The sequence below is a fragment of the Erinaceus europaeus genome, chromosome 5 (assembly GCF_950295315.1).
Source record: "Erinaceus europaeus chromosome 5, mEriEur2.1, whole genome shotgun sequence".
NCBI lineage: Eukaryota > Metazoa > Chordata > Mammalia > Eulipotyphla > Erinaceidae > Erinaceus > Erinaceus europaeus.
In genome coordinates this window covers 18406184-18419877 of record NC_080166.1, presented here as the reverse complement: position 1 = coordinate 18419877, position 13694 = coordinate 18406184, and the positions used below count along the sequence as shown (strand labels likewise).

The window sequence follows — 13694 nt, the reverse complement described above, 5'->3', positions numbered from 1 at the left end:
AAATAAATAAATTTAAAAAAAGAGTCAGACTCCAATATAGTTTTGATGCTGCAGAAGCAAAGGAGCCCCTCCCCCCCCATCTGTGAGGGCCCCTTGGTGCTTCCCATGATGACGGGGCTCGAACAAGGGGAGGTGCTGTAGATGAACTGACAGTTCACCCTTTGTGGTTGGGGGGGGAGGTTCCCCTGTGCATTATGGCATGTTTTGCAGCAGCTCTGTCTCCTTTCTGCCAGATGCAGAAGGGCAGCACAACAACCCTCTTCAGTTCTGACAAGCAAAATAAAAAAATAAATAAAAATATCACTCGGGGAGACACAGCATAATGGTTCTGCTAAAGACTTTTCTGCTGAGGCTCGGAGGTCCCTGGTTCAATCCCCAACACCACCACTAGCCAGATCTGAGCAGGGCTTTGGTCTTAATCTCTCTCTCTGTACCTCTCTTTCATAACAATCAATAAATAAATGTTATTTTAAAGTGTCATCAGATATTTATCAATATCTCCAAGGGGTAAAAATCACACATGCTTGAGACCCTTTCCTATACATACATCCCATAAGCAAATATGTCTTTTCTGATAAGAATTAGTTAGCTCAGATAAAAAAAAAAAGTCAGTAGGCTAAATAAAGTCCAATGCAAGCAAGCAAAATCCAGAATAAATGGCAATTAGATCTTCACAGCTCAACTCCCCTATACTAACCTCACTCACCCTCAACACTGCTCTCATGCCATGGAGACGACTCTTTATAACCCCAAATGTCTTTTCTAAAAAGCTGACTCCTCAGTTGCTCATATGCAAGTATTTGTCAAGTGTCTCCTCCACCTCCACTGTCTTAAGAGAACTCAGTCTGGGGCCCCGGGTGATGGGACACCTGGTTGATGACACATGTTACAATGTGGAAGGACCTGGGTTCGAGCCTCTGGTCCCCACCTGCAGGGGGAAAGATTCAGGGGTGGTGAAGCAGGCCTGCAGGTGCCTCTCTTCCTCTCTGTCACCCCCTTCCCTCTCAGTTTCTGGCTGTCACAACCAAATAAATAAAATAAAATAAAACAGAAACACATTTAAATGAAAAAGAAAGAAGAAAACTCCACTCAGTTGGCAGCAGCTCAGACCATCACGCTGTTGCCAGAACCATCACAAAGCCCAGAGCCGGCACTGGGTGTGTCTGCACACACAGCATGTGAACAATCGCTTGCAGGGTGGGCCCAGGCCAGGCTCTCTGAGGAGATCCCCTTTATCTGCCTGACACTCCTCAGGGTCACTGTCAAAAGCCCCATCCCTGTAAGGTAGCTGACCACACAAAGCTGGTTTGTGGCCTCAAGTCTGTCTCTTGTATCTTTTTATCGGAAGGTTCATGGTGTACAGCAGAGTCGTAGGGACATGAGGATGGTCTCTCTCTCCCCGTGACAGGTGTCTGTCTACAAGATACTCTTACTCCAACTGAGGGCAGCTGGACCCCACTTCCTCTCCCTACTCCAGGCTCCTCTCTTATCTGGGAGCTTTGCATAAAGGACAGAGGCTATCACAGATTCTCCAAAGTAATATGTTTTTCTCTTTCTTTTCCTATGTTTATTGGATAGGACAGAGAGAAAATGAGGGGGGACATAGAGAGAGTGGAAGAGACAAAGAGACATCTGCAGTCCTGCTTTGCTCATGAAGCTTTCCCTTCTGCAAGTCTCACCAAAATAATCTTCATGCGATTTAAAGGGAGTAAAAGAGGTATTGCTTTATTTTATTTTATTTTATTTCACCAGATTTATTGTTGGGGTTCAGTGTCTACACTGCAGGTCCACCACTGCTGGGAACCATTTTTTGTTCTTTTTGGGGGAGTGGTAAGATGGGAAGGGAATAGAGAGAGAAAAAATAAGAGGGAGAAAGAGATAGAGAGGGAGACCAAAAGAGAGACACCTGCAGACCTGCTTCACTGCTCATGAAGCTCCCACCTTGCAGGTGAGCAGGGTCTTGAACCTTGGTCCTTGTGCATGGTAATGTGTGTTATTTTTATTTATTTAAATTCTTATTTATTTATTACGTTCGAGCTATTATTGAGTAGATTCAGAGAGAAAAAACAAGAGGGGAAGAAGAGATAGAGAGGGAAAGAGACAGACACCTGCTGCCCTGCTTCACCATTTGTGAAGTTCTCCCCCTGCAGGTGGGGACCAGGGGCTTGAACCCAGGTCCTCGCACACTGTCATGTATGCACTTAACCAGGTGCACAACTCCCTGGCCCAGAAATGTGTGTTCCTTCCTGGGTGCTCCATCCTCTGTGCCCATGGTTCTTTTATAATTTGGGGGTCCAGAGAGTTTCTCAGGTGAGTCTGGGAAGAGGAAACAAACCACGTCAAAAGTACAGACTAATAGTCTGCGGCTGTTGACAGTTGCCTGTGCCTTCTTCCTCTGCTCGGCCCCTGCATCCCGGTCGCGTTTCATTAGTTAGAACACATTCATGCTTGACCCATCGACAAAGAAGACGCAAACGATCGTGTTTCAGTCTCAAAGGTGGACCCACATCTTGAAAACATTTTTGCCCCAACTTTGCCGAGACTCTGAAAGAATCACAAAGAGGATGCTTCTTGACACCTGTCCTTGAGCATCTAAGGGGCGCTTACCTCGGCTTTAATTTTATTGTCTCCAAAGCAGAGGTGTTGCAGGTAGGCTGCAGCGTTAGACTGGACCGAGGGGAACTGATGCTGAAGCATCTGGATCACTTCCGGCAGCTCCGGGTCTCTCCATCCAAATTCTCTGAACAAAAGAAGGCAGGAGAGCATGAGAGGGTCGTCACATCGCCAGCACACAGCAAACTCCTTAGGGAAAGGCGCAGCGGGGGTTACACTCTCCACTTCCTAGGGGCCGGTTCTGACTTTTGAGCAGGGCTCTGATGACACCTGCTTTGAGTGTATGTTTATCTCTGTATTTTTCTAGTTATCAGTGGGGTCGGTGCCAGCACCACAAGTCCACTACTCCTGGAAGCTATTTTTTTCCCTATTTTTATTGGACAGGACAGAGAGAAATTGACAGGGGAGGGGGAGATAAAGAGGGAGAGAGAAAGAGAGACACCTGTTTCGCCGCTTGTGGGGAACCTGCAGGTGGGGAAGTAGGGACTTGAACCCGGATCCTTGTGTGGGTCCTTGCACTTAGTGCTATGTGCTTAACTGGGTGTGCCACTGACTGGCCCCACCTCCTTTAAATTACATATTTTTAAAGGACTTATGATGCCACATAACTTAATACTTTTTTTTTTTTTTGCATTTTATCCTTTTTTTTTTTAAGGTTGTTGTTGGGGCTTCACCATTCTAGGTCACCTATTTCAGACAGAAAGAGAAAGGCAGAAGGAGATTGGGGGCGGGGTGGCATAGGACAGACTACAGCACCAAAGCTTCATCCAGTGCAGGGCAAGAGCCCTGCCCAGGTGAGCAGTCTTGCCTATCCTGGTTTTTTTTTTTTCATTCTTTTTCCCTCTTTTGTTGCCCTTGTTTTTTTTTCCCCTTATTTTTTATTGTTGTTATTGTTGTCATTGTTGTTGGATAGGTCAGAGAGAAATCAAGAGAGATAGGGAAGACACCTGCAGACCTGCTTCACCGCTTGTGAAGTGGCCCTCCTGCAGGTGGGGAGCTGGGGGCTTGAACCAGGATCCTTAACGCCGGTCCTTGCACTTTGCGCCACATGCACTTAACCCACTGCGCTACCATCCGACCCCTGCCCATCCTGGTTTTATACTAAGTGGATAATCTGTAAAGTCACATGCTCTCACTCATTTACTTTGATGAGAGAGAGAAAGAGAGAGAGAGGTCCTTTCAGAAAACAGAGCACTTCTCAGCTCTGGCTTCTGGTAGTGCTGGGGATTGAACCTGGTGCCTCAGAGACTTAGGCATGAAAGACTTTCAGTTAACCAGTATGCTGTGTCCTCAGGCCCTGCATATCTTTTTTTTTAAGATATGAATTTAACACTCCAACTCAGTTATAGCATTTGGCTAAATCATCAGACCAGAGAAAACATAACTGAGAAGGTCCACTCTAAAATGTCAGAGCAGCTGGCGCCGTTCTCATTATTTTTAAAATCACTGTTGCTCTGATGATCATAAACTCTTCTTGAAAATAAAATCTCCCCAGATGATTCCTGCTGAGTGAAAGTAGAACAGCACAAAGGGAATTATTCAAAGAGCTCCACTGATTCACACAGGGTAAGTCTAGCTTATGTTCTGCATGGTCTTCCCCCGTCTGGATGTTTTTGGTTTTGTTTTTGCATCTGGCTACTCCAAGAAGTTGGCTATTCGACTGCAAGATCTGTGCATAACTATGTTCATAGCTGGAAGCAACCCAGGTGTCCAACAACGGATGAGTGGCTGAGAAAGTTGTGGTTAATATACACAAAGGACTACTACTCAGCTATCAGAAATAATGAATTCACAGGGCCGGATGGTGGCACACCCTGTTATGTGCACATGTTGCAGTGCGCAAGGACCCAGGTTCAAGCCCCTGGTCCCTACCTGCAAAAGGAAAGCTTCACAAGTATTGAAGTTAGTACTGCAGGTGGGTGTCTCTATGTCTCTCTCCCTCTCTCTCATGCCCTTCCCTCTCAACTTCTGGCTGTGTCTATCCAATAAGTAAATAGAGACAATTACAAAAAAATTAAAGGATGAATTCACCTTCTTCACCTCATCTTGGATGGAGCTTGAGGGAATCGTGGTAAGTGAAATGAGGCAGAAAGAGAAGGATGAACATGGGATGATCTCACTCATGGGCCGAAGTTGAGAAACGAGTACAGAGGGGAAACACAAAAGAGAACTTGGACTGGGTTTGGTGTACTGCACTAGAGTCAAGGACGCAGGTTGGGAGCTGCTGTCAGGTCCTGCTTCATGATGGTGGAGGAGGACCTAGGCTGGGGGGAGAGTGTTTTGCAGAAAACAGAAATCTAAACTTGTATCAACAACTTTTGATACTGCAAACCATTAATCCCAATTTAAAAAAAAGACTTTTTTTTTTTAAAGAAAAAAAGTTCACTGAAAGTTTGAGCTCAGAGTGTGGGAGCCCTGGAAATGATGGACAGGCTTGTGTTTTTGCCTTAGTTCTCTTGCCCTAATCAAAGAAGCAACTGTCCTTTCCCAAGCTCTTATGCCTTTCCTAATAAAAAAGATGGCAGACATTCTCTTATGAGCATCAGCAGGTACTATGGGAGCGGATCACATATGCAAGGTGACCTGGAAGGGTGGCTCCTCTGTCTGAGAATCTCACCTTTGCTCTTTGTGGAATGGCCCACCTTTTGCTTCACCCCCCAACCCTGTATCCTTTCTCCTTGGTTCTGCAGCTCTCTACCTGTAATTAGATGTATGCCTCCATGTCCATTACTGTAGCTGCCACATGGACCCTATCAAATAGGTTTTTTTTCCTTTAGCCGACCCCTCTATTGGTGCTCTGAGAAGACTCCAGAGGCATGGAGGGCCGCGCACGTGCGCACACACACACACACACACACACACACACACACACACACCACACCAGTAAAATCAGCCTGTACAGAACATAGAAATCACAGATCAAGTGAACAGCTTCTGTTCCTGCAGCAGGGAGCCAGTTTCTAACAGAGAAATAAAATATAGCAACCTCACAGATGACAAATAATTGACCTCACCCGCCACGAAAGGGTACTACAGGTGGTGAGAGAAGGAGAGGGCTTGACAAACGGCAGGCTCTGGTGCTGAAGGAACCACTGGTGGGACCCCACTGGCTACTGAGGTGAGGTCAGAGCTGTCATCTGAGAAACAGAGCCCAGAAGAATGGGCGAGAGAAGGAGCAGGCAGAGGTTAAGTCTCCTCTTCAGTCCTAACCTGTCCCTTCCTCTTCCTTCACCACTGCTCCGAGAGACTGTTAAGTAAACCCTAGGACATGGTGCAGCCACCTGTGCAGGCCTGGAGGACAGGAAAGTGGGTTGTCCTTGAGCCAGCTTAGCTTTGAGTGGCAAGATAAAGCGTTGGTGTGACGTGCACCGAGCATGCGACACATTTACACAGTGTCAGATACACATTCTCACAAGGATGGCGAATATGGCCCTGCACTTGCTGCAGGCATATCTGCCGACTGCTGAGAGTGGAGACTCTCCGGATTCCTCCAGGCCACGTGGTCAGAGGAGCAAACAAACAATTGTGGGTTAAACCACAGGAAGCCCATCTCTCTCTCTCTTCCCACACATATATTGTTTGTGTCACCTTGCTTTTAATTTTTCATTAGTGATTTGATGATGAACACAATTGTAAGATAACAGGGGTACAATTCCACATGGTTCCCACCTCTAGAGTTCCTTGTCCCCTCCCCTCCACTGGAAGCTTCCCTAGTCTTTATCCCTCTGGGAGTGTGGACCAGAATTCTTTATGGGTTGCAGAAGGTGGAAGGTCTGGCTTCTGCAATAATTTCTCTGCTGGATGTTGGTAGGTGCAGCCTATTTCTATCTCCTAGTGGGGGTAGAGCTCTGGAAAGGTGAGGTTCTGGGACACATTGGCAAGGTTATTTTATTATTATTATTATAATGAGAGAAATACAGAGAAATAGAACAGAGTATTACTCAGCTCTGGCTGATAGTGGTGCTGGGGATTGAACTTGGGACCTTGGAGCCTCAGGCATAAAAGTCTTTTTGCAGAACCACTCTGCTGTCTCCTGAGTCCACCTTTCTCTCTCCTTCTCTCTCTCACTCTCCCTCTCTCTAACTACATTCATTGTTGTACGATCCTAAACCCCCTCTACAAGAAGAGATAGCTCAGTCCTCCTTCTGTCAACATGAAAGGCTTCTAAGCAGGCTTCTAGGACAGCATTCTTTAAACACACTGGATCAAATCTGCAGACTACCTGCAAATTAACAGTTCAGAGTGGCACATCAAGACGGGGGGCTAGGGGATTCAGGCAAGTTCACAGCTATTAGAGAGCAATAACTTCGCTCCAGACTATTCTGTTTACCAGATGGTAACTGCTCAATCCAAGGGCATGTATGAAGGACACTCTGGAGCAGAAGTGCCTCTGTATTTCAGGGGGTAGCTCTGTGAATGACAGCATGAGATAATCAATGTTAAAGTAACTGGCTAGTTATTAACGAGAGATGGATAGGTATTAGTGATTGCTACTGTAAGTATGATGTGAAGTTCATATGTAAGTTTATGAAGATAGGTAGAACTTATTTATAGTAAATGTGGGATATGAAAAGTGTGTGTCGGCACAGATAAACTGTACATTATAAGAAAGCAAACATATAATCCATGCATTTATTTACTCATTTATTCATTTTGTGACCAGTTATTACTGGGGATTGGTGGCTGCACTAATGATTCCACCACTCCCAGTGATCTCTTTATTTCCTTTTTCACTTGATTTATCTTCTCTTCTTTGACAGGGCAGAGAGAAACTGAGAGGAGAGGGGGAGGTAGAGAGGGAGAGAGAACAAGAGATGCCTGTAGCCTGTAGCTGTACGTCACAGCTTATGAAACTTCCCTTCTGCAGGTGGGGGTAGGGGGCTCAAACCCAGGTCCTGACACCAGGCAATGTGGGTGCTTTACCAGGAGCCCCCACTGTAAGGCCCTGATACCACCTTTTTCTTTCTTTTTGTTTTTTTTATTTTTTTTTACTTTTAAAGTGGTAGTATATTTAATCAGGCACCATGCTTACTGGAAGGTGAACATGTAATGAAGAACACTGCTTTAGCTTACAGAAAAAATAGTCTGATCTCATTTAACATGATTCCTACAAGCTCCATCCAAGGAGATGAAGAAGGTGAATTCATCAATCTTAACAGCTGAGTAGTATTCCATTGTGTATATATGCCACAACTTGCTCAGCCACTCATCTGCTGTTGGACACCTGGGTTGCTTCCAGGTATGGGCTATTATGAATTGTGCTGCTATGAACACAGGTGTACACAGATTTCTTTGCATGGGTGTGTTGGGTTCCTTAGGCTAGATCCCCAGGAGAGGAACTGCAGAGTCATAGGGTGAGAATTTTACACATGTACCAATAACTACCTACTGCTTAAATCATTAATCACCCCCAATGAAATTTTGGTTTTTTAATTTTAAAAAAATTGTCATGTGAGGTGTGGCTGGTAGATAGCTAGTACAGTATATGCCTCACCAGGCATGAGGCCCTGGACTTGAACTCGGGCACCACAGGGGACACCAGGGGAGGCGCTGAGGAAGTTCCATGGGTGGTGGATCAGTGCTACAGCGTCTCTGCTCTCTGTCTCACTGTAGTCTCTCTCTCCACCCTGCCTTTGGCGGCAAGCGATTAGTTAGTGGGAGAGTGGTTGGGTGTGGACAGTTTGCTTGGTGTTGCTCTGCTGCCCCTGAACTCTCTCTCTCTGCAGCCTGGGGTTCCCTGCAAGAGGCTATCTTTCATGTGGCAGAGAACCTGCCACCTCTCGGGCAAGCTGTTGTGCAAGCATGAGTTTCATCACATCCACTGGTCAGGCAAAGACTAATTCATAGCTGTGACTGTTGTCGGCATGATTAGAAACAGTCATATGAACTTATTAGAACACAGCCCAGGGCACTGTGTGGCCCATCAGAAAAAGTCAAAATGTTACATATAACCAGACAGAGAAGAGGAGAAGTCAGAACCATCTGGAAGGTCGTACGGAAGCTGAACTCCTCACTCTCATTCCTGACTGCGTTTCATTTGGAAATGTTAATGGAACCACGGAATATGCAAATGTAACCTTCCCTCCACTAAAACTTGTCACCCAGACCAACAATATTGTGACTCAACCCTCACTCTTCCAAGGACTATCCGAGCTGGTGAGCCCGTAAGGCACCCAGGGTGGAGATGAACAGCTAAACAGCCAACAGTCAGAAATCTGTTTCTCTGTGAGGCTGGCACCCAAACCAGAGAGCTGATAAGCTGTCACCAAGCTGGCTCCAGCGCATTTCCTACTGCAAAGAGCCCCAGGACAACCCAAGTCTTTAGAAGCTCAGAATTCAATTTGCAGCAAAGCTTTCTGTTGGAGAAACATTATTCACAGTTGTTGCCACCTCAGTGATTCCCTCTGGGGCCAGGCTGCTGCGTGGACATCACGGGCATGCACGGAAAGTCTCAATGGTTCACATACTTTTGAACTCTCAGAGTTTTAAAAGATCACACAGACTTTCATTTTTATACCCTGAGCCATAAAGTGAAAGGTTTTGTCTTTGATTTGATCATGTTCAGAGTTACAGGGGCGCAGAAGTGGCGTTTATAAGAAGGCGAGGTTGGAATATTTCACTTTACTTATTACACAAGAGAGAAGATTACACATGAAGGAGAGGAGGACGAGAAGGAGGAGGGGAGTGAGAGAAGGAGAGGGAGGAGGAGTTGAAGGAGGAAGAGAAGAAAAAGAAGGAAGAGAAGAAGCAGAAGGAGGAGGAAGAGGAGAAAGAGAATTGGAGGAGAAACAGGAGGAAGAGACGGAGGAGAAACAGGAGGAACCAGGAGCACGTCTCTGGTACGTGAAGCCCCAGAAATCTAAGCCCAAGGCTCTATCAGTTGAGGGTTTGTCCCCCCCCCATCACTGAATGAGTTTTCACTGTTTATAGTGTTTTACAAAATCGCAAGACTTCTGACACCCACACATAGGGTGTGTAAGTCCCCATACCCTCCACCAAAGTTCTGTGAACCCCCTCTCCCCACATGCTTTATAACCATCATAGTTCTCAAAAAATCCAAGAGACAGTTTGGTTACCATTGGATTGTCGTTGCATTTTAGTTGTTGGGTTTTAGGTTTTGATTTTGCAAGCCTGTCTCCTTTTTGAATAACATGGAGACACTGGAATGCCTACTGACCAATAAGAACTCATTCAATGATAGACACACGGAAACAGTAAGATCTCTCACTTCTGCATAGTTTCTAGCAAAACCCGAAGTGGACCTGCATGGTGAATCTACTTGCAAACCCAGTCCTTGTTGCTATAGACAGTGGCTCTTCTTGAGATACACAGGACTTGGGAGGAAGAGTAATTTCCCCTTGTGTCCTCACCTCTTCTGCTGCCCAAATGCCGCATCCTGAGGCAGTGGGGTGGTCAGGATAAGACACCTTTGAGGAAAAGTGGCAACTTAAAAAATATCGGAGTATCACTGAACTATGTTCTGATATGGACCTCGGGAGGGCAGAGATAAGTACCAGCATGTGCCCCTTTGTCCAGCTTTAGTCCTTACACAACATCCCCTGTCCCTCCCCCTTCCCTGGAACATTTACACAGACATTTTTTTTTCTTCCAGTAATCAATAATTAGCCATATGAGGCCTGGCGATTATTCTTTCAGAATACGAAATCATTTCAAGTAGCAAGTGTTCTGTTGGCTCCTGAAGTGGAGAAAGTATTGAAATAATGAGAAAATTGCTTATTTCTGAACTATAATGGGTCTTGGGTTCCTCAAATTAATCTTAGCTAAGCAATGGGCTTCTCTGAGCTCAATTCATCAGTGGTTGAAAGAAGAAAATACCATAGCATAAATAGCAAAGAGTTCTACTCGTATTTATCATTTTTAATCACATGAAGTTTAAGTATAAGTTAATTCCAGCTTTTACTGAAGCCCTAAATATTCAGAATTTCCAGAAGATTACAAAGAATATCATTGATTATATTGTGAAACTTATCCAGTATAAATTACTTTTAGAGCACTGTGTATTTAGTCATTAACACAATGAAACTTTTGCAATAAAAATAGGCCTCACATAAAAAAAAAAGAACTTTCTATGGGTAAGAATTAAAGTTTCCCTGAAAATTGTAGCAGACACTGGTGTTAACGATCCAGAGAAGACTATGTCCAATTAGTCCCCATCAACCTCACCTTGTAAGCCATAATGACTTCATGGAAAATGTCTATATTCTGTGACTATGTGCCCAATTAAAAATGAGCAGACCATGATTATCTCAGAAAATTACTTGGACAGAACTGTGGGCTTCCAGTAGGAAGGAGAGTGAAAGAAAGTTTGTTGGTTGGCACTAGAACTTAAGGCTAAAGGATGACTTCCCCACACCATACCACACCCCTACCCCCACCCCCCACCCCCCAGGTAGAAAGACAGATAAAGACATTGAAGTTTCCCTGAGTGCTATGGGGAATGGGTTCAAATCTGGGTTGTGCTGATGAAGAAACAAGTGCACTATCTAGAAGAGGTATATTGCTGGTATAAGAGAGGAGATATCTGAAAGACAGTAAATATCCCTGGGGGTGGTGGTGGTGGGGGATACACGCTTCTTCATGTAGGTGTAGTCAACAGCACTTAGCAATAGACTCCTGTTACAGTCAAGAATCTGATAACACAGCCAGAAAAACCTTGACACCCTGAATATATCTTCATAGAAATACGCATATTCTGCATATAACTGTATACACACATTCATGTGTACACAGGTATACATAGCTATACTATGCCCACACTGGTGTACAGGCATAATATATACATTACTTCAAAAGGCACATGATGGCAGAGGACCTAGTGGGGGTTGTACTGTTATGTGAAAAACGGGGAAATTTTATGCATATACAAACTATTGTATTTACTGTCGACTATAAAACATTAATTCCCCAGTAAAGAAACTTAAAAAATAAATAAATGAAAGGAACTGATAGTTCAGGCAGAGATTATTTAAGTCATGCTCCCTAGGAACATACCTAAGATAAGATGTTCTAGTTTCCTTCCATCCTAAGATTCCTATTCTCATCTGCTCTATTTATACTTTTTGGTTCCTGCTTATTAAGCTTTTTGCCCTGCTTTGTATCTTACTGCATTTCAGTCACCAACTTACAGATGCACACCTACTGCAATCCTGAGCCACCACTGCTGTCCTAGCAACGCCCTGCTCGAGCTGTCACTCAAGGACTTTGCTCTGCAATGCACCCCATGTGCTGCCCTCTCCCCACAACCCCCAGCAGAACTTGTGCCTCCTCTTTACACCCGAGCTCAACTCTCTGGGTCACCTAATAAACAGAACCGTAATAAGCAGAGCTGCGAATGACTCAACATGGACACAGAGGCGTGAGTCTGGGTCAAACCAAGCAGAGCTGAGAGGCTCCTGCAGGTTATGTTCTGAGCAAGGGGCTCTTAACCTTGATAACTGGCATTGACTGGTTTTTGGTTGTGGAGCTGGCCAGGGTTTCCTGCTCCATTGATGAGATGCCAATGGAAGTCCCGTAGGTGTGATAAGCAACAGCGTCCCTAGATGTTGTCCAATACCCCAGAGGAGAGGGGACAATTTCTCAGCCCTGGTTGAGAGCCTAGGGCCTCATATAAGTCACATCACTGAGCAGACTCTCTGCTCCCCCCACCCCGTTTTCTATAATTCTAGAAATTTCTGGGCTGGGTGGTGTCGTACCTGATTGAGTGCACATGTTACAATGTGCAGGGACCCAGGTTCGAGTCCCTGATCCTCATTCGCAGGGGGAGAGCTTTGCAAGTGGCGAAGCAGGGCTGCAGGTGTCTCTCTGTCTCTCTCCCTATCGCTCCAGTCCCTGATAATTTCTGGCTATCTCTATCCAATAAATAAGTGATGATAATACAAAAATTTCTATTAAAAATGAGAAAGCTCAAAGCTTAATTTAAAAAAAAACATTAAAAAAAGAAACTTGGAGGAAGAGAGAAGAGGTGGGAGTAATAGAAAAAGAGAATAAGGAAGAGAAAGAGAGTTGGGAGGGGAGACACCACAGGACCACTCGACCCCCTATGGGTCTTCCACGGTGCTGTCCATGGTGCTCCCAAGGGGTGCTGGTGCTCAGTCTCAGGATACACAGTAAGGTATGTGCCTCACCCACTGCACTCTCTCTAGCATCCTTGAAGACTTCTGATGCCGCCAGAGAAAGGGCAAGGGGCCAGGTGGTGGTGCGCCCATCTGAGCACACACATCACAGTGCTCAAGGACCTGGGTTCAAGCCCCCAGTCCCCATCTGCAGTGAGAGGAGTACTGCAGGTGTCTCCCTATCTGCCCCTCTGCCTCTCAATTTGTTGCTTGTCCTGTCAAATACAGAAAAGAAAGAAATGAAGGAAGGAAGGAAGAATGAAAGGAAGGAAGGAAGGAAGGAAGGAAGGAAGGAAGGAAGGAAGGAAGAAAGAGAGGAGAGAGAGAGGGATGGAGGGCGGGAAGGAGGGAAAGAAAGAGTGATCCGGGAGGTGGCGCAGTGAATAAAGCACTGGACTCTTTCTTTTAAGCATGAGGTCTTGACTGACTTCAGTCCCTTGCAGCATCTGAACCAGAGTGACGTCTGGCTCTTTCCTTCTCTCCTCCTATCTGTCTCATCAGTAAATACATAAAAATCTTTTTTTAAAAAAAAGGGAGGGAGAGAAAGAAAGAAAGGCAGGCTTCTGGGAGCTGTGGATTTGCTGTGCTGGCACAAAGCCCCAAGCAATATCTCTGGAGGCCAAAAAGATTAATAATAATAATTAATAGCTAAATCAATAAAAGAAAGTCCCCAGGAAACAAACCCTGTGGTCCTATGATGAAGTCTCTGCTGATTCTATGTCTACCGATAATACTGCCAAGCAAGTGAGTGGGTCTCCTCGCTGTGGCTTTGGTGGGTTCTGGTCCAGGCTCTGAAGGATGAGGCGCTAGGGTGGGTGCCCTGGGTACTTCCGACTGAGCTGCAGAAGTGCATGAGGAGAGCCCGCGGCACACAGCCCACGCAGCACACAGCCCACACGGCACAGGTGGCAGGTGGGGAAGAAACCCTTCATATCACCTCTGTCAGCC

General features: G+C 45.5%; 1 protein-coding gene across 5 annotated transcripts in view; it reads right to left on the bottom strand.

Annotated features, from left to right (window-relative positions):
- CTNND2 (catenin delta 2) overlaps window positions 1–13694 on the bottom strand; it is a 767681-nt gene that overhangs the window by 189693 nt on the left and 564294 nt on the right. For all 5 annotated transcript variants that reach the window (XM_060191168.1, XM_060191170.1, XM_060191172.1 and 2 more), the window contains one exon: window positions 2608–2740. In XM_060191168.1, coding sequence (XP_060047151.1) covers window positions 2608–2740 — 133 coding nt within the window. The remainder of the gene's footprint in view (window positions 1–2607; window positions 2741–13694) is intronic.